This window comes from Pipra filicauda, unplaced genomic scaffold (assembly GCF_003945595.2).
Source record: "Pipra filicauda isolate LSUMZ 115617 unplaced genomic scaffold, ASM394559v2 scaffold45_size4122338_pilon, whole genome shotgun sequence".
In the NCBI taxonomy this organism is placed as follows: Eukaryota; Metazoa; Chordata; class Aves; order Passeriformes; family Pipridae; genus Pipra; species Pipra filicauda.
In genome coordinates, this window is record NW_024104598.1 from 2,012,797 (window position 1) to 2,034,282 (window position 21,486).

General features: G+C 38.2%; 1 protein-coding gene across 2 annotated transcripts in view; it reads left to right on the forward strand.

Moving 5' to 3' along the window:
- The window catches only part of NELL1 (neural EGFL like 1), a 277,760-nt gene that overhangs the window by 62,563 nt on the left and 193,711 nt on the right, over nt 1–21,486 (forward strand). For both annotated transcript variants that reach the window (XM_027732486.2, XM_027732482.2), the window contains exons 6-11: nt 2,962–3,034; nt 3,283–3,365; nt 7,327–7,461; nt 8,298–8,400; nt 11,737–11,810; nt 17,897–17,996. In XM_027732486.2, the coding sequence (XP_027588287.2) occupies nt 2,962–3,034; nt 3,283–3,365; nt 7,327–7,461; nt 8,298–8,400; nt 11,737–11,810; nt 17,897–17,996 (568 nt within the window). The remainder of the gene's footprint in view (nt 1–2,961; nt 3,035–3,282; nt 3,366–7,326; nt 7,462–8,297; nt 8,401–11,736; nt 11,811–17,896; nt 17,997–21,486) is intronic.

The following is a 21,486-nucleotide window of genomic DNA, read 5'->3' on the forward strand; positions in this document are numbered from 1 at the left end:
CAGAGCTACTGCAGAAATGAGCTTATTAATGCATTGCTGACAGAGTGATTCATGTAGAAAGACAGTAATTTTCATAACTGCTAGAGCAGGCTCTATTGATCCTGCATATTGTGTCTGGGGGTTGTATACTAGGTGCTTGAGAAGCATATTGGTAATTTTACTGCACACCATCATATGTATATCTCATATATATATATATATATATAATCTCGTATGACTCTATAATAATTTTGTACTCAGAGCTGTATGGACTGAGGTGCAGACTAAATACCATGCTGAGGGCAGCTGTACAGGTGCCTGGCAAGGGGCATGTCTGCACTGTGTGGAGTAGCATAGTGCTCATCGAGTGGAAATCTGGTGGTGTTGGCATGGCTTTGCTTAGGCACATGAGTTTCAGGCATTTCTGCTGGTGTTCCACGCACAGCCTTTCCCCAGCCCTGGCCGATGCAACGGGCACAGCTGTGTGGCTCCCATTATCTCTGTGGGAGAAGGAGGTTTTAAAGAGGGTGAAAGGCAATGGGGGAAATGAAAATGCAGAAGTGGAGAGCTCATGGAATATATGAGCCTTTTCACAGAATGTGAGAGGAGGGTTCTATTTAGTAGAGACAGAAGTGCCATAATCTGGACTGTTGTATTACATTCTCATGGGATGGGCTTGATACTTAATGCTGCAGACCTGAATTTCATCCTGTAGCAGGTAATCTGCCTGCACAGATGAAGGCTCTTCATGCCAGCGAGTCCTGATGCTGAACTGAAGCTTTGATTGTCATTAACCAAATGTTTTTAATGATAGTATAAAGGTGATGCCTGCTTGGGAGGGAAAAACTAGAAAGATTTTGGCTGCTGACATCTCCCTGTCAAGGCCAAATCCAAGCTCTCAGTAACCTAGACTTAATGTTCAAGCAGGAATAATCTGAGTTTGTTCATGTTTGTTACAATAATTATGGCTGTAATAAGTGTTTGCCTATAATGAAGTCTTTCTATTAAAAAAATACATCATCAAAATTTCTGCCATTTCAAAGTTCTCTTCTATACTTGATCATATTAATTCTGTTCATGTGGTTATAGACTTTTAAAAGACATCTATGTTAGTGAACTGAAGTTCATATTCATATGTTTTTCTATGGTAATATGCTTTTACGTGGCCAGAAATTGAGACAAATAAAGTAGTTGTGTTTCCTCTTCAGGCTGTATTTAAATGCAAATCTATCCAAAAGATAATTGAGCGGTGTGACTCTCATGCAACAAACATATTTGAAGCTTAAGATGCACTTAAAAAAAAAAAAGGCTGAAGAAAATACCTTATCACTTCTCTCTGGATGGTGCCTTGTTAGCTGAGTGATATGGTCTGGTGAAACTTTGTAATCTCATTTTCTCTTGGTTGAGCTTTTCACTGGAGAGGCTTAAGAGTTGAAATATATTTTATGCCTCACCTTTTAATTTCTCACTGATGACTACTGACAGAAAGTATGGAAAATGGCTTTCAGGATGTTCCATTTCCAGTGACAGTATTACTTCTCATTGCTTATGGTTTCATTATTCTCATAGATGAAAAGGTTAATAAATGTATATATTTATGCAAGAAAGACAGTGTGATCTGATTATGTCTACTAATATTTTCAGTTAATATTTGATCATGAAACAGTAAGCAGGAAACAGAGCTTGCTGATTACCTTCTGCTCTTTTAACAGATGACCGTATAAATGTTAAATCATATGTTACTTGCTGTACTTACCAGGCTTCAAGGGCTATCTGAGGCCTTTAGTTTATTTATGGGTGGACTTCAAGGGCCTGTGAGCAAGTGACTACGTCCTTGGTCTGCAAAACTCACTCTTTGGCATTTTAACTGAAAATTAAAGCATAGTCTTGCAAATCAGTAATTTATTTAGATAATAACTGCTGCCTTGATAAATTTCTTTTCAGATTAAAAAAATTCTTCAGTGTCTGGGAGGAGATAGAGCTGTGTCACAACATCTGATTAACAGGCAGGGGTAGTGCAACTATCAGCTCTAGAGGTCCCTTGTTTTCCCTTTCTCCTCTCCCTTAGTGACCATGACATTATTAAAGCTAGTAGATCTTGTGAAGTGAGTACATTGCACAGTTGAAGATGTAGCAAAAGCTTTGTCCTGACCTTAAGAGAGCAAACACAACCTTCAGCATTTTCTGGACTATCTGAAGGATCTAGGGTTCTTCAGGGCCCAGGTGTGCAGGGATACTGGCCCATCTGCCACTTCCATCGGGGGTATCTTTGCAGATCGGGGACAAGAGAGGATGCAACCAACACTGGACCTTTTGGTCCTGCCTCTCTCCTGTCCTGCCCAGGTTGGTTTAGGATCATCATACAACCTGCATTGATTGGCTCTGACCCTCTGCCAGTCCTGTGCAGGGCATCTTTCTATCTGTCAGAGCTAGAGAGAGGATTTCATTCTGACTGATGGCATTATTACATGAACTGCCTGTTGAGACACAGAGCTAGTAGGCTAAATGAAAGCAAACAATGGAAGTGTAAACTGTTACTTACATCTGGTACTATATACTTGTCTTTTCACAGTGTTTGATTTCACAGTCTTATTTGGCTAAATCACTAAAGAGTTTTACTGTAGAATTTCTTTTTTTTCTTTTTTTTGTCTTTTCGAAAAGTGTGTCATCGGCTTGAGCAATGGTTATTATTTTACTGCTTTTTTTCACCAGTCTCACCCCATTTTAAGACATTTAAGCAGCTTATATTTGGTGATTACAAAAGACAAAGCCGTATTATTTCTGCGTTCTATGAAAATAAAAATCCAAACATGCTGATAGGAGGAGTTGTTACATTTTGTCCATCTTCAGTTATTTTCCTCACAAGAAGAGTGAGCTGGTAATTTTTTCATATCCACTGAAGAAATGACTTGTGAAACAGCTTCTACAGATTTAAGTCAATGTTTGTAGTCTGTGTTACCAGTTTTCTCTTCTTTTACAAAGGGTGTTATTCAAGATGTGAAAGTCATCTTTATACCTAATGGATATATAACGCAGTGTCCTAATCTGAATCGCAGTAAGTAGCAATTTCTTTATTTTCTCTATCTTAGATTTTTCATATAGATTGTTTTCTTGTTTTAAAAATAATATTTTCGGGCTTGTCATTTTTTTGCGTGTGCTCACTTCCAGAAGGCAGAACTTCTGTGTAAACAGATTGCATTTTATGTTCAGATAAATCAAATATGATAGGCTGTTGGTTATTTATGGGTTATTGTGTCTTTCCTTCTCTTCCTTGCTGTTTCTTTTTACTCTTCCTCTATTGAGCATGCCCGACCTGCAGTGATTTCTTAAGTCTGGTGCAAGGAATCATGGATTTGCAAGAACTTCTGGCAAAAATGACTGCAAAAGTAGGTACCTAAGCTTTTTTGTTAGTTGCCCATTTCCTTCTGTGCTAAAATGAAAGTATTTATTCCTTATGCAGCTATTCTACATTTTCATGGCAGAGCCATTTTTTTTCTCCCTGTCTGCAGTAGACTTATGGATATAGATCCATGGATGTCCCTTAAGCTTAATAGAGTTTCTGTTGTCTACTTTATTATTTGTAAGATAGTGACAAAAAAATGCCCAGATGTCTACTTTTTTTTTGTAAGAAACCCTAACCTTATTTCCCTTTTCATGCTGAGGGATAAATGCAGAAACAAGAGTGAAATTCCTCAATAGTTTCCTCACCACGTGATGCTATCCGAGGGGATGTGTTTGTTTGTGGGAAGTCTTCAGGACTGGTATAGTGTCCTTCCTGGCAACTGGAATGAGGCCCCAAAATGAAAATGCCTGTGAACCTGCTGGCTGTGCTGATCTTGACATCACCTTTGATCAGTGGTTTTTATCAGTGTGAAAGTTAATCCAGCTCCAGGTGATGTGGTGTGTGCTTAGATTTTGGGGATTGTTCTTCCCCCTCCCCCCCCTTTTTTTTTTCTTTCTTATTTTTCCCCCCTGTTTTGGATCATGAATTGGATGAATGGGGACGTATAATGCTGGGGGGGGTTTTTTGTTTGCTTGTTTTGGATTTTGGAGATTTCCTTTAGGCTCTGCTCCTACAATACACAGTCAACCTCTGTGTGAGCCAGGGCCCTTCAGCTAAGGCTGTGGTGAAGTTTTGGGGTGGGAAACTGTTTTAGAGGTGACTGAACCTCTAATGTGTGTTAAAGGACAATCTAAACATTTTTGGAGGTTAATGTTGGTGAACCATCTGGTTTGTGGTAAAGGACAATTAATTGTCTCTTCTGAAACAGCATTTATGTGTTAATTACTTACAGATTTAAGTGAAAATTCAACAACCTGTGGGTGCATTTAATCTCAGTGTAGTAACTGAAGAGGAATTTCAGAAATAGGATTTGCATAGTAGTGCTGCTTGTGTAAAAACATTATACTTTTTACTGTGCTGCCTGTAAGAGTTCTTTCCCTTCCCAACAGGAAAGGGGAAACTGTTTTTTAGAGAATGTGAGCATTATCCTGACAATCCACTTACTCAGCTGACATGCTTTGGACAGGCTGGCTCCAAATGCAAAATGTGAAGCTTTTAGTTCAGTTTTCTGCTTGTGCTGTGAAAGAGAGGCAATTATTTTGAGCCCTGCTGGTGGTATGAGCAAGTTCCAATTATGCACTGTACTGAGGAACTTGCTTCCTCTGATGTTAATTATATTTTTGCTTGCTAGTACTTTATGAGGGGAAGCAAATAACACAGTATTTGTACTGCAAAGACTGTGCTTTCATAAAGTGGTGCTGGGATAATCCTTCATTGCAAGTTCTGTTGTAGTAGTCTACTGACTGTCTCATTGCAGTTGTTACAGAAATACTGTTGTCCAGGTAAAAAATGCATGCAGCAGGAAAGGAGGTTAATTTGGTAGACAAATGCAAGTTAAAAATTGAGGGTCTGGAGGGAAGCATTAAGGTTTGTGCATTAGGCCTTTTAAGTCCTAACCAGAATAGCCACAAGTGGTACTAATGTAGATACAAGTATATTGTATGGGATGATGTATATCAAGGCAAAGAGCAAGGCTTTGAAGGGCTGAGAGCTGCCTGCAGAGATCCCGTTTAGCAGGGCAGGTGGTCAGAGTATGGCTTGCTAATGAACATGAGCAAGGATCCCTAGCACCTGGTCCTGCAGCAGGAGATGCAGAGCATGAACAACAAGATGACCTTTGGAAAAAGTGGTTTGATGTCTAGTTGTTGCTTTTAGGTTCCACTATATCTAGGATTTCAGTCTGTGTTTGGTTACAGCTGTATCACAGCCCTGAGTAGACCAAGGAGTGGTGGAATGAATGTTTGTGTGCAGTTTATATACATTAAAACTGTGAAGACCCAGAGCTGGTCTTGCCTGGGAAGAAAACACCCAACTAGTGTTTCAGGCTCTGATAATTTTAGTAGTTGTGCAAATTGTGCAGTATGAAGGCAGGAAAGGGGAGTACCCTCCTGCCTGGGCTTTACCTCAGGGTCCCCTGAGTCCAGTGCTGGCTCAGGATGGGACATGGGGAGCTGTGTAAGGGGCCCAGCAGAGCATAGCAGGTTATCATGGAGTGCTGAGTACAGGAGCATTTGATCGTGACCTGTAACAATCTAACCACACTTTTGTCCTCTTCCTACCCATGTTTTGTGAAGACGTAGCTTTTAAAGATGAATAAATGCTAGCTTTTAAAACCTATTTTATTTTTGTCATGATTTGAATCAATTCTGAATCTCTCCAGTATATATGTCCAATTGATTTAATCTTTTGTCCTTAAATTGAGTCACACCGTATGTCACGGTATTAGAATCTGGCTAAAATGTTAATTTGCTGCAGGAGAAAAGGATTGTGCTATATTGCAGCATTCCCAACTGCCGTGCTAGAGTACTGTTAGTTCCTCTTTAAATGTAATGGCTAAAATAATTCAGGCAGCTTTAACAATCTGCTGAAATCAGTCCAGGCATCTCCTGCCTTTCTTTGAGTGGAATATAATTTCTTTTGGTAAATTATGGGCCCACACTAGGATGTGCTTTGTATTCAGGTGTTACATGAAGACTTCAAGCACAAAACTTTCTGCTGAGCCTTTGCTTGGTTGAGGTCAGAAAGGTTGAAGCTTGACTTTGATTAAAATCAAGAAAAATCGAGTACTTGAGTTCACTGATAGACTAGTTAATCTGGTTTGTTTACATCATGGGTGTATATGCCAGGAACACTTTTATGAATAACAAAATTTTCCTTATAAATTTTGATGACTTGGGGGTTTTTTTGGTATTTTTTGTTATTTGTTTTGTCAGAAACAATATGGTGGGGTTTTTTTTGTGTGGTTTTTTTTTTTTTTTTTTTTTTTTTGTTTGTTTTGTTTTTTGTTTGTTGGTTTGGTTTTTTGTTTTGTTTTTTGTTTTTTAACACAAGCCTGTCATCTTTCAGTTATTTGTATGGGCAGGGGAGAAGCCAGGAAAGAATACACATATTTATTTCTAAGCCTATATTTCTACATTTGTTTACTTATTTTTAGTATTAGAAAATGGTAAAGCAATTTTGAATGCTCTTAGGGATTAGAGATCATGATACTGGGTACAAGGTGGTTCCTCTCTGGGGGATGTTAAGGTGGTCCTTTGTATGAAAGGGAGGTCTGTGCTGTGGCTGAGGAGAGTATGGTTCAAAAAACCTTGTCCTTTGCTGCTGCTGCTACAAGAATGAGCATTGTCCCCATTTGTTATTGCATAGTATCTCACCAGTAAACACAGCAATTTCTAGCCTACAGTTGCAATACTTGGAAAAGATGCATCAGGTTTAGCTTCTTGATGTGCATTTTAAGTTGTTGGAATTGAGGAGGTAATGGGAACAGCTAGGAGTGTTAAGTGCCACTAGGGTTTACTCCAGGAGCATGACTTCTCCCTGATCATGTACTACACTGAATTAAAATGCTTTCTTTCCCCCTCAGATATCAGTTGCTGTTATAAGGTTAAAAACATTAGTCTAGCTGATGCTTAACAGTGATGAGATGGGGAAGTCAGTCTGCCAGTCTTCCTGCTTTTTTACCTGTGATCAGATTGATGAGTGATTAAAAATTTAAAAGAAAAAGAAAATTGTCTTTTTGTACTTCTGGTAATGTCCAGACATTCCTGAGGGGTTTAGTTGCTCTACAAGAGACTGTTGCATGAGTCATAAACTGTTGTCAATTAGCATGGGTAGTTCCATCAAAGTCTGAGGAATAGGGTTAGTCTACACCTTCTGATATCCTGGGTTAGTGTTTCAAAAGTTGTAGGCAAACTTGGCATGGCTAAAAATAGCTATACTGTTTTTGCTTTTTTAAATAATGTGTTTGAATTGCATAAATCTCATCAAGTTACTTTAATTTATAGTTAAATTATGCAGAAACAAGACTGAGTCAATTGGAAGACTGTCACTGTGAGAAGACTTGTCAAGTAAATGGATTGATCTATAGAGACAAAGACTCATGGGTTGAAGATGATCACTGCAGGAACTGCACATGCAAAGTAAGAATTTCTGGAGTTTCAAGAACAGGACCTAATAAAAATGTGAAAATGGCCTTTGAATACATTATGTTAACTCTGAGAATTATTATGTTTTTAGTATGCATCTAGGGGCAGTATGGACAATAGAGAGGAGAATGATAAAATAAATAAAATTTTGACATTGCGTATTTGCAGGCTTCATAAATAAAATCTACTTTCCCTCGACAGTGCTTTCTTATTTGTTTTAATTATAGCAGTGAGGACTTTATGGTTTTGGGGTGAACAGGTGGCATTGCTTGTGTTTGGAATTGTTTTCACTGCAGTAGCTTTTTCAAAAAGGAAGCATTATCTTAATAGTATTCATAGATGCTTAGTCGCATCTTGCATGGTAAAAACTTGCAGATTCTGTTTTCAGCATTTATCAGTCAGAAAAATAAAAGGAACAGAAAGAGAATTAGTATGTAAAACTTGTATCTTTGAAATTATTTGATAAATATCTGAAGAGAGCCTTTGTTTGCTCAGGAAAATAGAAACCTGATTGTTAAAAATCTCAAAGATGATTGGAACAGCATACAGAAAGTAGTGCTTGTGTTCTTATAAACAGGGACTTATGCTTTCCACTTAATGCATTTTGCTCAGGGAATGGGGGGTAAAACCAGTAATATGTATCGAAATAGGGCAGTTCAGCTTCAGATGCACTTTGTAGTTGGATGAGGTTAGATCTGTTAGTGAAGGATGGGTTTGTAATCCAAAATGCTATTTTCATTTACTTAAATAGTCTTTATTTGTGTTTTGTGTGAAATACTCACTAACTGCAGTGGTAGTAGTAGAATTTTGTCTTAAAAACCTTTGCTTAGAGTGGAGTTGTGGAGTGCCGAAGGATGTCCTGTCCCCCTCTTGAGTGTCCTCCTGATGCTCTCCCAGTGCATGTGGAAAGTCAGTGCTGCAAAGTGTGCAAGGGTAAGTACATCACACAGACCTCCCAGTTTCACCTTCCATTTAAGCAGAGTTAAACCTGTCCTGACAGCAGGCACATTCTGTAATGACTTTCAGAGGTCCTGGTAATTCAAGTGACACGAGTCACAGTGGCAGACTTGATTTAAGATGAAAATAAATAATTGCTGAGAAATGAAACAAGTATTGCAAATTTCTGAGGTACTCTTTTTACCTATTGTCACTGGAAAATTATTCATCTGTTTTGGGGCTGGGAACCCTGTTGATGCAGAGGAGCATCAAGCGTATGGTCTGAACTTTCTGTTGTGATGAATAATGAACTGAGCTGTTACCTTTTTGCCTGTCTTTTATTTCAGGTTGAAAGGTTGTTCTTTAAAACAAACATGACAGAATATCAGACGCTGGGTTAAGATCACTGTGTGGAGTGATAGTTTGCTGTAATTAATTTAAAAATAAATAAATGAGAAGAAAGAAAAATTAAGTAAATTTTGTGATCAGTGTTATTGTTAGCTTTCAGTTTCTTCTTCTGGTAATGAAAGCTGTCAATTAATGTTCATCAAATTCAATATTTGTTGCCTCAATAGTAGTACAAGGAACAAAGACAATTTTTATGTGAAAATTTGAGCTGTATACTGATGCCAGTCATACCTTGAGAAATTATCTTTCCCCTGATTTGTTCTGGAAGACTGGTGAACTTCATGCATGAGTTTTTCAATAATTTATTAAGACAGGGATGTTGAATAATTTTAAGATTTATTAGGAAAACAATAACACTTTTTTGGCATTCTGTCACCCTTCTTCAGTTGTGGAATTCATTAGTTCCATGCACAAATATCCTTTAGCTGTGGTCTTGCACTTGTTCTTCTTTACTTATGTAATCTCATTTCTCTCAGCTATATGTCAGCATGAATATTCTGCATACTGAAAGAGTACATGAGCAGAGTGCTTGAGTGGTAAAGTGGCCATGCTGGCCTATTTTTTTTGTGTCTCAAAATGTTTTTGTTTGTGACATAGAGTCTAGAAAGTTCTTTCCTGAAACTGGGTTCTCCTCTTGGCGTGTGTGTGCAAAGCAGCCAGAATCTGACACAAAGGAATTGTAAGGCACAAAATCCTAGGTTCAATGTATATCCCCCTGAGTAAACTGTGTTCCTGTTATTTGTAATGGGAAGAGGAACAATCAAACTTGCCTTTTGTCAGTGATTGGCACAAACTTGGCTTGTTATTCTGACAAGAACTCAGCATGTCAGTCAATGGGAAGGGACGTGTGGAAGCTGATTGAAATGGATTGTAAATGCGAGCTCCTTGACAAAATGATGTGCTAGGACCACAGTTAGTCACTTTTGGGGAGATAGTAGTAATTGCAGAGGTTTTCCAAAGAGCTGCACTGCAGGTGTTATTTCCTCACTGCTTTTTCTATTTAGCTCTGATAGAATCATCAGCTGTAATTTGCCGTCTCCAGGGATTATTGAATGGCTGGATTATTGAACACATTTCTGTCTCAGCTAAGGGTTAATGAACAAAGTAGCTCTAATGTCTGATATGTTAAGGGGTTTAGGTGGTTCAGTTTTGATCCCTGCCATCTTAGCCTTTCAAATAATATTTGACAAAAGACTATAATTTTGTTTAAAATATCACTTTTTCTGAGTTGTACATGAACTTGCTTTCTGGTGTCTCCATTCTTTTGCTAAAAACATTCATTTCAGGAGAAGAGACAGAAAGAAAAAGGAAATTTCTCTATTTATATCCTCCCAAAAATAGTTACTGGGATTCCTAATTTAAATGAAGCCTCCTGATCTGAAGTGTTCTTTCGAAGTGAGATCACAAGAAGTCAGGCATAAAAACTAGAGCAGCTTTCAAAAAACAAAGAAAAGTAGGATACCAGAAGGAAGAAGCCTGTTTTTCAAATGCTTTGGTGGTGATGAAAACTGGGTTCTCCTGAAAATTAGGAGGTGGTTTTTTTTTTTTTTTTTTTTTTTAAAGAAATGAGCATTTTCACGAAAAGTCGTTAGAAGAAGATCTAGCAGTCTTTTCTGCTTAAAATTTGGGAATCAAATTGGCTATGGCAGTTGCTGCTGTGGAATAAATACTCCTACTGCTATCAGCTGTAAGGAGGACACACATGCACCTGTGAGTGCTTCCCTTACCTTGGTATTCAGGAGAGAAATTGAGGTAGAGCAGTCCTAGGTAGTCTGAATCTTTTGAGAACAGAGTACTCTGAACCCTGGCATTGTGCATGTGGCTTGCCTCGGGAAACTTTAAGAGCTCTGCTCAGTTGTAACGTAGGATTCAAACCTTTTAGCTTTCCTTTCAGTGCCATAGGTCAAACTGTTACTGGTCAAGTACAGAAAGAGCTGAATCTCCACAACAAAAAGTTATTTTATCAGTGTTTAGCACTGACCTGGCCAGAAATGCAGGGTGCTTTTATAATGGATACTTGTGTGAGATCATAACAGTCCAGCTGTTCTCTTTAATTAATGGATTTACAGTTCGTCTCTGGAAGTGAAATTTAGATATGTAGTTGCAAGGGGACTGTGATAGTTGTGGTAATACTTGACAAAGCTCTATGCTACTGTGGCCCTGCTTGAGGTTGCCTTCTCCATGGTGGCAGTATTCTCACTTTGCCTTGAAATGAATGAGGAATGCTCACAAGTTCTAGTCTGTTGATTCATTTGTGGAGCTGCTTATTTTGGCAGAAGGATCAAAACTTCAGACAAAAATTTTTTAGTAGGAGCTTTCAGTTTCCTGGGAAATCTGCTTATTTCATGTGTGCTTGAGGAATATTTTTCTGAAATAGATTTTCGTAGTTTGTTGATTCAGTACAGTCATTCACTGCATCTAATCCATTTTTGCAGTGCTCCAGCAAGTTGAAGAGTTCACCTTTGTGTCCACAAAAAAATATGAAGGCTTAATTGAAATCTATGCTTATATTATTCTCTCGATGAACTGTACACTAATAAATGTCTCCAATTCTTGAAGTGACTCACAAAGACCTCTAATAACACAAATACTGTAGCTAGTCTACAGAATGTCAGTAGTTAAAATATTTGCCATTGAATGATAAGGAATTTAGTCCAGGACATGTTGTTTATGCTCTTATTCCCTCTCTTTAGTTTGGGTAAAAATGTTGCTTTCTCTTAAAAACTAATTATTTGTTTGCCGCTTTGCTTGTGATTATATATAATACTGACTTCTGATGAAAGCAAAATGCATCATAGTTTTAATGTATTCATATTTTTTCAATGAATACTGGTTTTACTTTTGTGTTATGCCTTACATTTGTTTACTGCTTAAATACTGATTTAATTTAATTTTAATCTGCCTCCTTCCTCTCTCCAATTACAGCAAAGTGTATCTATGGAGGCAAAGTGCTAGCAGAAGGTCAACGAGTATTAACCAAGAGCTGCAGGGAATGTCGAGTAAGTTTCAGTTGTATGAATTTTTCCTGATTTTAAATGTATCTGTGGTGTTCAGAAGTAACAGTGAAAAGCTAGTGCATTTCTTTAGGCTCCCTTCATGCAAATGTGACATCTGTTGTCTTGAAAAGGTGACCTTGAAGTCAGTGAAAGCCAAAAATACAAAAACAAGGCAGGAATATTACCCTTGCAGGATGGGAAAAACAGGGGCAAAATGACTTGGAAGGATGTTTTCTCTTTTCTCTCTGCTTTCATGAGCTCTAGAAAAAAATAGCGGCATCTTAAGCCAATTACTAATTTCAGCCAAATTGCTAAAAGCAATTCAAGCAACCTGGTTTATATTGTTTGAGTTACTCTATACTTCCCCTAGTATTATTTAAACTCCATATAGGTCTCCTAATTGTCAAGGTACATTACTGAGTATTGGGCTGGACTGGGGTCTTCCTTGGCAAATTCACTTAGGCAACTACAGTCGGTACTTAAGAGCTCAGGTAAACAGGCTGTGTTAGAACCACTCAGGGAGTGTTGGTGAATGTGAGAGTATTGGAAAAGATTACGGTGATCTGGTTATTGTTGTGCTTGTAGTTGAGTGTAGAGAGCAGCAATTTTATGTTCACTAATGGAAATGGACAATAACTGGTTGCAGATGTTGTGAAAACAGCTTGTTGTGCAGAATTACTTTGCTGTTGTTACTGTGTATCTGTAGAGGGGTGCTCAGCACTGCATATACAAATATGTGGGCAAGGTCATTGCCTTGGAAGATAGACTGAGTTGCCTGTTATTTATAATATGACATAGAATGCTTATTTGAGAGGGGAAAATGAGAACGGGGGATTTTCACGTTAAAGTGAAACCAGAGAGAGTGATCTGAACTAGGTCTGTAGAACTTCTCTGTGCTATAAATTAGAGTGCTATATTCATCATTATGAGTATGATAATATGTTCATGAAGAATAAAAGCAAATACTGACCATCAAATACCTATCATTAGACATGAGTGAAATAATGAAAAGAGCTTTTGAATTTTGCTTATTGTTAAAGGAAAATGATATGGCAGTGCTAATTACAGTAACATTGCAGTTGGTATTTACATCTTAATGGAGAGTATTGATAAGTATTTGAAATGACATCTGTGAATGCCACACCATAAAAAAATAATGCATCCATGCCTTCAAAAAACACCCCAACAAGGTATTTCTACAGCTGTGCCTCAAGTAGATGTTACACCTCACTATTCTGGAGAGAGTTTTTTAAGTGCGTGCTTATGTGGGGTGCTGTGTCCATATAGGAAGTTCATTCAATATGTCTTCAGCATTTTGACCTCCTAAATCTGTAAACAAAACACCTCCTTATTTTCTACCTCAATTAGGAATGCTCACTAGATGAAGGATGAATGGTGATGAGTCAAATGGCTGTGTCATTGTTTTCTGTCCTGTGCGGACAAGGTGTTGTATGAATAAAGGAAAGGCTTTGTGATAGGGAGGACTATAACAAATTTAACATGGTTTAATTTTCCAGACTTGAATAACAGACATCAGGTGTCAAAAGCTGATGATCCATGAAGGAACGCAGTGGAGGGTACACATCAACTGTGAATTTAATAGTGTTGATAAAGGTGACTTAAAAATCTTTGTGTCTCTAAAAGAGGATATATTTGTAGATGGGATAATGTCAAAAAGATTAAGTTGAAATTTCACGTTTCAATTTTTATTTGAAGATAGATATTTTATTCTTTGCATAGGTACTGATCCAAGCTTAAGAGGCTTTTAACTTTTGTATTTTTTCCATCTAACTAAAATAATAATGCTGCTGATGGATCCAGCTAGATCAAAGATTTTCTTTATCAGGCTGTGAGATAGTCTTTTAATTTCTGAAAACTAATCCAGACTAAAAATATTTATGATGCACATCCTCTTAACCGTAAGCACAGATGTTACTGTTGAACAGCCATTCCCAGCTGGAATCCTGCCCATAAACACTCTCTAGATGAATCTACAATGACAAAATGAGTGCACAGGTATTTCTAAGAATCACAAAATGGTTCAGGTTGGAAGAGACCTCTGGAGGTCGTCTCGTCCAACTCCCCTGCCTGAGCAGGCCTGCATGGAGCCGAGGGCCTGGGACTGTGTCTAGATGGCTTTTGAACGTCTCCAAGGATGGAGAGTCCACAGCTTCCCAGGGCAGCCTGTGCTGGTGACTGGTCACCCTCACACTGAGAAAGTGTTTCCTGATGTTCAGATGGACCCTCCTGTGTTTCACTTTGTGCCCATGGCCTCTGGTCTTGTCACTGGGCACCACTGAAAAGGGCCTGGCACCCTCCCTGTGGGTATTTATGTGCAGCTGTAAATACCAATTTATTGCTGTAACAATTTATTGCTGCTGTTTCCAGTAAATTGTTGTTATCTCAACACATGATCTTTACTTTTTTTGCCTCCAGTTCTCCTCTCCAGCCTGCCATGGGGGAGGGAGAGGGGGAGGAGGAAGTGAGCAAGCAGAACGTGATTTCAGTGGGAGCACCGAATTGGAGGATACCATTCCTAAACCACGACAAACTGTTACTGATCAGTCTTTCAGGAGAAAGTTCCAAATAGCAGCCTTAGTTGTCACTCCAAGAACAACACTGTTCCTTATCTTTACAAAAATCTTTTTAGTCAAGCTTCCTGGAGGTCAGTGAACCCCTGTCCGTCTTTCTAGCATTTGTATGGCTCCCAGCATTAATGGAGAGGAGTTTGGTTTTGTACCCTTTGCCGTCAAACATGTCTGGTTACGAACAGGCAGCTGATCAGCTGTAAATTCCCAGTCCAACAAAAGTTATAGAAATCTTCTGATGCCTTTAAATAAACCACATCACCATACTGGTGAATCTCACAAACACCAAAAAAAATAAATAAATAAGCCAACCCAAATGCGGAAAGGTGCCATTTTCTAAAGCACATACACACTTGTGTTTTCTGGCCTCCGCACCACAAGAGAGAAATGGAACAGCTGGAGAGACATCAGACATGGGCCATGAGGATAAATAAGGCACTGGAGCATCTCTTACCAGAGGAAAGACTGAGAGAGCTGGGACTATTTAACCTGGAGAGGAAGAGGCTCAGAGGGGGTCCCAGCCATGCCCCTTCCTGGCTCCTGCAAAAATTAACCCTGTTCTGGCTAGAACCATGATACAGTTAAATCAAGACAGGAAAACCCCCCACCAAAATAGCCTTATCTGACTCTTGCTATTATTTCTCAAAGCCTATCATCTGAGATAAGCTGTTAGTGGTTCAGATTTTCACTGCATGTCACTGATTAGGCTTACAGCCAATCCTTATTTTATGTACTTGCCTTTGTAATTACAATAAATTTAATTATCTTATTGTAAATGTTTGATTCCAGATCTTATTCTTTGTGGATTGTATGTTACAGTTGAAGTTTGATGTATTTATTCCAGAAAAAAAGTCTTTTTGACATCTTTTTCTGTCCAGATTTTATCACTACGTATGTGAATTGAGTATAAAAAGGAGTAATTTTTCTAAGGCTGCCTGAAGCAATAATTCTGAAGTGTGAACTGTTCTTATCTCAGTGAATGAAGTCTGAAATCTAATGATAATTCTTATAATTGGATCTGTACTAGTATATAACAAATTGATTTTAACCCAAAGAACACTCAACATGGATATATTTTAATTGTTTTAAAAATTAATTATAAATAAGGTTGATTTGTTTTCCCAAGATGCAAATTCTGCAGAAAATAGGAAAATTAAGGAAATAAAATCTTCATGTCAGTAAATAATGGAATTCCCAATTTTTGTTCTTCTATCTCCTTATGAGTCACTAAAGAAGCTGTGAGCTTGGATTAAATTTGTCTGTAGCTTTTTGACTCATCCTGATCACTCATTTCACTTTTGTGCCGTTTCCTGCCATATTTTTGACCAGATTTATTGTCAGTCAATGCTCTTTGTCCGTATGTTGACATACTGTACTCCTCCTGCTGTAATTGTCCTGTCTGAGCTTAAATAGGCAATGAGTTATATATCTAAAGCCAGGGCTTTTCTAGCTGGTAGCTTGATAACATGATAGTAAATGATGGCTCAGCGTGTCTGGTTCTTTTATCATCTTTGTTGCTGCAATTGCACAGGCAACCATGGGGGGATTCCTCCCTTTCCCTTACGGAAGTGGGATCAGAAGAAGACCTAATACCTCCATTAACTTCACTGTTCTTGTGTGGGCACTTGCTTCAGCGATGCGTTGCTGTATGTGATACTGCAGGGAGCTGCTTTTTTTTCTTACCAAAAGAATCACAAATCCTGATGCCTGGGGGGTGTTTTAGCATTATTTTTCATGACAGCAACTGATGCAACTTGCCAGTAAAGACAATTGGAAAGTGAGAGAAATGACTTGGCCCTGCTTTTAGCCTTGAGATTGTAACCTCGAGGGCAGCGACTGGCAGTGATTGCAGAATGGTCAGCTTTGCATTCCCTGGGTCTGCTGCACTTCTCAGCTCTAAATTCTGCTATCTGCTGGATGCCCTGGGCATCATTTGTGCCTTGTAGACTCAGCAGGCATTTCCCAACTGTGTAGGGCAGCTTGATGCTGTGAGAGCTACCTCTGGAGCCTGACGGAATGTAGCTGAACCAGAGTGGCATGACTGGTGAGGCTGATTACCAACAAAGGTTTTGCCTGTACTGATTCTGACACCTGAGCCAGTCTTTTGGCATCAATGTGCTACACTGTCTTGTAGATATGAAAGCAAACTTCTGCACAGGGGTGTTTCTTCATACTGGGTATGCTCATGGGTATTGTCAATATCCTCTGTTCAAAGTCCTCAGATTATGAGAATAGTGACCTTAATAAAATTTTGTCTTTTTTTTGGTGTTGGTTTTCCTTTGCTTTCTTAGCCCTAGATGTTTTTGGATATTTTTAAACTTTTCTCTGCAATCGTGATAGCTGCAAAATGTTATTTCTTTGTTTGAAAAAAGCAGAAATTCTTACTCCACCATCTGAGATGTCATGAGAAGTATTTTGGGAGGAGTGAGGAGTGGGGACTAGATTAATGTTAAAAAGGTATATTGGCAACGTAGCAGCCTGCCTGCTTTCTTAGTGGAGTTTCACGGCTTGGAAAATGGGATTACTCAGGTGTGGACAGTCCTGTGGGGTAGTTACTGCAGTTCCTACTGAGTAAAAATTCCAGTTGTTAATCTCTGCTCTTGCCAGTCCTCAGTGATGGCATAGCTGCAGAAGGGATGCTGAAGAAATAAATTACGGTGTGAGAAGGGCTGGAGGGGGGATAAGGTAAAAGAGGAGGCTATTTGGGGACAAGATTTTAAGAAACAACTAACTGAAGAGCCAGAGAGGTGTTTGGTCTGGAGATATAGTGAACCTGATTTGCTGGATGGGAAGGAGTTGGAGTAAAATTTGGTGTAAATTCTCTGCAGAAAGGCTTAATGTCTATGATTTTAGAAAATTTCTACCAGCTACTAGACTTCCTATCACAGTCTTATTCTAAATCAAAATCGTAGAAACTTCTTGAGCTTGATTTTTTTACAGCAGTTTCTAGAGGGCTACCTCAAGATGAGCTTTCCTCTTTGAAGGGCCTAATTTTGGAAATGAGGTGATCGGTAACTGTAAAAAACAAACCATTGTAATTGGACACAGGAGAACAACACATGACACTTGAAAACACTGGTCTTGCTATGTATGTTTGAGTTGAACAACTTATCAGTGAAGTAGACTGTAAAATAAGGGGAGGCAAACTCAGACTTGCATGAAGCAGGAAGACTGTCTTTAAGAAACACTGGAGTGCAATTCTTTAATTCCTTCAAATACTTGTAAAGAAGACAACTGTACTTTCAGACTACATATTTGGTAAAACTAGAATAGAATTTCGAGCTGAAGTGCCTTTTCTTTTCTTTTGTTTCGACACTGGGCAGAGAAATGCACAAGTAGATTACTTTAAATTTGATGTTACAGTGGAACAAATGAATTTAAGTTGCTTCTTGCTAGTTTACTGGAGATTGTTGTTACTAAAGATTACCAGTTTTAATGTGATCCTTGCCATTGCATGTGGTTTCCAAATGTAATTTTTAAAAAAATGTTGTTTATTTTCAGAATGGAGTTTTGGTAAAAGTGACAGAGACTTGTCCACCTTTGAACTGCTCAGAAGATGATCACGTTCTTCCAGAGAACCAGTGTTGCAGTGTTTGTAGAGGTAAGCCAGAGACTATGCATGCTTGGAAGGAATGTAAGTTGCTGATTCAAGAGGGGGACTAATTCCTTTTTAATGAGATATTATGTGATAGGAGATAAAAGCCTGAGTCTAAAACCAGTCTATGATACTCCTTTGGTTAGAAGACTTACCAGATACAAAGCTGCAATTGCTCTGAGTTAGAGAGGAGGAAGGAGAAAAGGAAGATTTGGGGGAGAAAGGGCACAGTATCTCTTAAGAATTCCCATTTCAAGGATCTTATGTTTGAAAAAGAAATATATTTTGTTGCTTAAACTTGCAACTGCAGTAAATGTACGTGATTTTGGAAATGTGGCTTTTTTAAGCTCTTTATTTTAAAATCACGAAAATAGTGTTAATATTCCGGTTTGATGGATATTACGAGGTTGATCTGAGCACTCTCAGGCCTAATTTATGAATTAAGCTGGACAATAAAATAATGCTAATACAAAATAAAGATTAAAAAATTAACCTTATTGCTCTGAACCCCATTTTTCCTCCTTCCAGTGGGGTGCTGAGATGCAGGTTCTTCTTGCTTGTTCCTTCTCAGCCCTGTGAGTCCTGGTTGTATGCTGGACCAGACTGAACAAGCCACAGCTAAAATCTTAGTTGAGGAAATCCCCTTAAATGAGGAAAATGCAAGTATCACAGGGCTAGGGAACTTGGACAAGCTTTCTTCTTAAAAGGTGTTCTAATCAGTGAACTATGGGGTTGAATAATCATTCCCTGTGTGTGTCTGTACTGTACCTCTGCTTCTTGTCTCTCCCTCAGAGCTGAGTCTCAGCTGGGCTTAAGGAGAGCCTGGTCTCTCAGAGCAGGACTCACCTGTCAGCCTTTTAGTGATGCACCTCACAAATCTAAAGCAAGAGTTGTTCCAGATCAGCATTAGACATTTCCAGGCTTAGATGGTTATTGAGGACCCCTGGAATACTTGTGTTGCCTGCATATAAATTCCTCCAGTGCCATCGCAGGTGCTGGGGCTCTGAACCTCTCCTTTCGGCAGTAAATGTTAATCAATCAACATGCATAGTTAAATACTTACTGAGACCTTGAACTTAGAAACACATGCACGTGGTTGCAGGGACCAGCATGTTTGAGACTGTTTGCTGGGTTATGGTCTAATATACACATGAATGTTTTAAAGTGGTTTCTAGAAACATCTGTAACTATTTAAGCAAGCAGTAAATGTTGCTTCTCTGTCCCTCAAAGGGCTGGATGTCTTAATGATACTTCTTAACAGATGGCCCAGTTTGATGTAGTGCAGTACTGAAAAAATCGTATTCATTACTTTAAAGCATTAGAAATCTGAAAGCTTCAAAGTTGATGAAAGATAAGTTCTGTAATTATTCAATTCCATAATATTGTTAATGATAGGTACTCTTTTTAGAAATTCATCTCCAAACTGGCCTTATTATTTATAATATAGCATGAATGGGATATAATATATATGTATGTGATCATCTCTAGAAACAAAGGAAGGAACTGTACTTTCCCTTCCTATGAATTCTGACACATGGTGCTTTCAGTTTGATATATTAAACTTCCACTTCAGTTCTGCTTTAGCTGACTGCTAAAACAGTACCACCTCCTTTTGTGTTTCGTCTTTGCTCTTTAAAATTCTTTTGAAAATGATGCCTAAAGATATGATTAATTTTGTCAACTTTACAAAGGCATAAATTGAATTTAGCACTCCTAAATTGCTTTTTATATCTTGCAGTAGAATATATGCTGCTTGACACTTTTGCTTCAGTTGCATGCAAACTAAAGTGGTAATATATAATTTTATCATATGTAGATTGCTGGTGTTAAAAATGGATATTTATTAAGAATTCCATATTTGGTATGAGTTTTGTCAAGCAAACAGGTACCCTCTGATACGCCAGGCAGGCCATAGTTTCTGGTCTTGGCCTGTGCCAACATGTCCTTTACTGGGAAAGGATAGAGTACTTGTCTTGTTTGCAGAAATGACCTCTTTCAGAGCCTATATTGAGCTTTTATTGTCTAAGCCAAAATAATAAGGAAAGAAATATTGTAATAATTGTAGCCCTAAATAATCAGAATGTTTGTTGGAAGACCACATGGATTGTTTGCATATCATGTGCAAATTTCACATTTTAGGTATGATGGTGGCAGAGAATTTGTTGCATTAGCCCTTAGCTAAGCCTTAGTTTATTCAAGAGAATATTTAGTAAACATTTACTAGCAATGTTGAATGAGAACAATATTTCTGTGCATGTTAGTGACTGGTGGGTTCTGGGCCTTGTGTCAGGTTGTGTTGTCTTTAGTATATGTAGCTGTGGAAAAAGATGTCCTCTCCTCAATTTCATGTTCTTTAGAATTATAGAATACATTTGCTGAATTGGGCAACGGTGAGAGGTTTGCAGCTTTTGCTTTTCTAGCTGCAGCAAAGGAATTTCCATTAAATGAAAGGGTGAGTGTGAGGGAATTAACAGAAAGAAAAAACCACAGAGAAACACAAAAACTTCATGATGCTGTGGGATGAGACTGTTTCTTCTCCAGGGATCTCTGTAGTACTTACCACAAAAATAGATAAGTGCCTAAAATAAAATAGGGTATGCAAGGTAAAAACGAAATCTGTGGTGTTTATGGAGATGGAAATTCTCAGTGAGCAACGAACAGAGTTGAATCCTGTAATGTATGTAGCTGGTGGGCTTTCTAGCTAGTCATCATGGTTTGTAAATGGTAAGAAAAGCAGTCAGCCAATAATGCCTACTCTCAGGTTTGCCACATGAGTTTATAGTACAGCAAAAGCTAATAATGTATTGCTGAAAGCCAATCTCTGGATTTCAGTAAAATGATTGTGTAAGGTGTACAGCAAGGTGAGCGTAGGATGGAAGAACTCAACTCTGTTTCAAAATGACAGTTTATTTTTGTGATTTGATGTACCTGCATGCAAAAATGGACCTCACCGGATCTGTATGTGACATCTATCCTTGAATATTATGTAGAGTATACCTAGTTTTTCCCTTTATCTGTGTGCTTAATGTGAATGTCTGCTTAAGCTATGTGGCTACTTTATACTTTTCGGCAGGACCGTGTGGTGTTATTAACCTGTCATTTAGGCTTACAGAATTTTTAGTTAATTTTCAAGTTTTACAAAGAATCATTGTGTCATAAAATGTATTTTTTACTACTTTTTTGAGAATCACTCATTTTTCTTACAGCATACCTGCTACGTTTTTTATAGCCCAGGGACAAATCTAATACAAAAAATAGTGTCATAAAAGTGTTTTATTGTTCCCTGTAGCTGTTTTTCTCCTTACCAAAGACAGTGTATAATTTTGAAAGAGTGGATTTTTTTTTTCTCATTTGAATGAGTGATTCAAATAAAATTTCATGAGAGAATTTTGATGTTGTTATGCTCACAATTTTAAATACACAAGAATAGCCTTAACAGCCCTTGCAGCTGCAGATGTGCTCTTCTTAAAAGAAAGATTGTGATGATATGATGAAG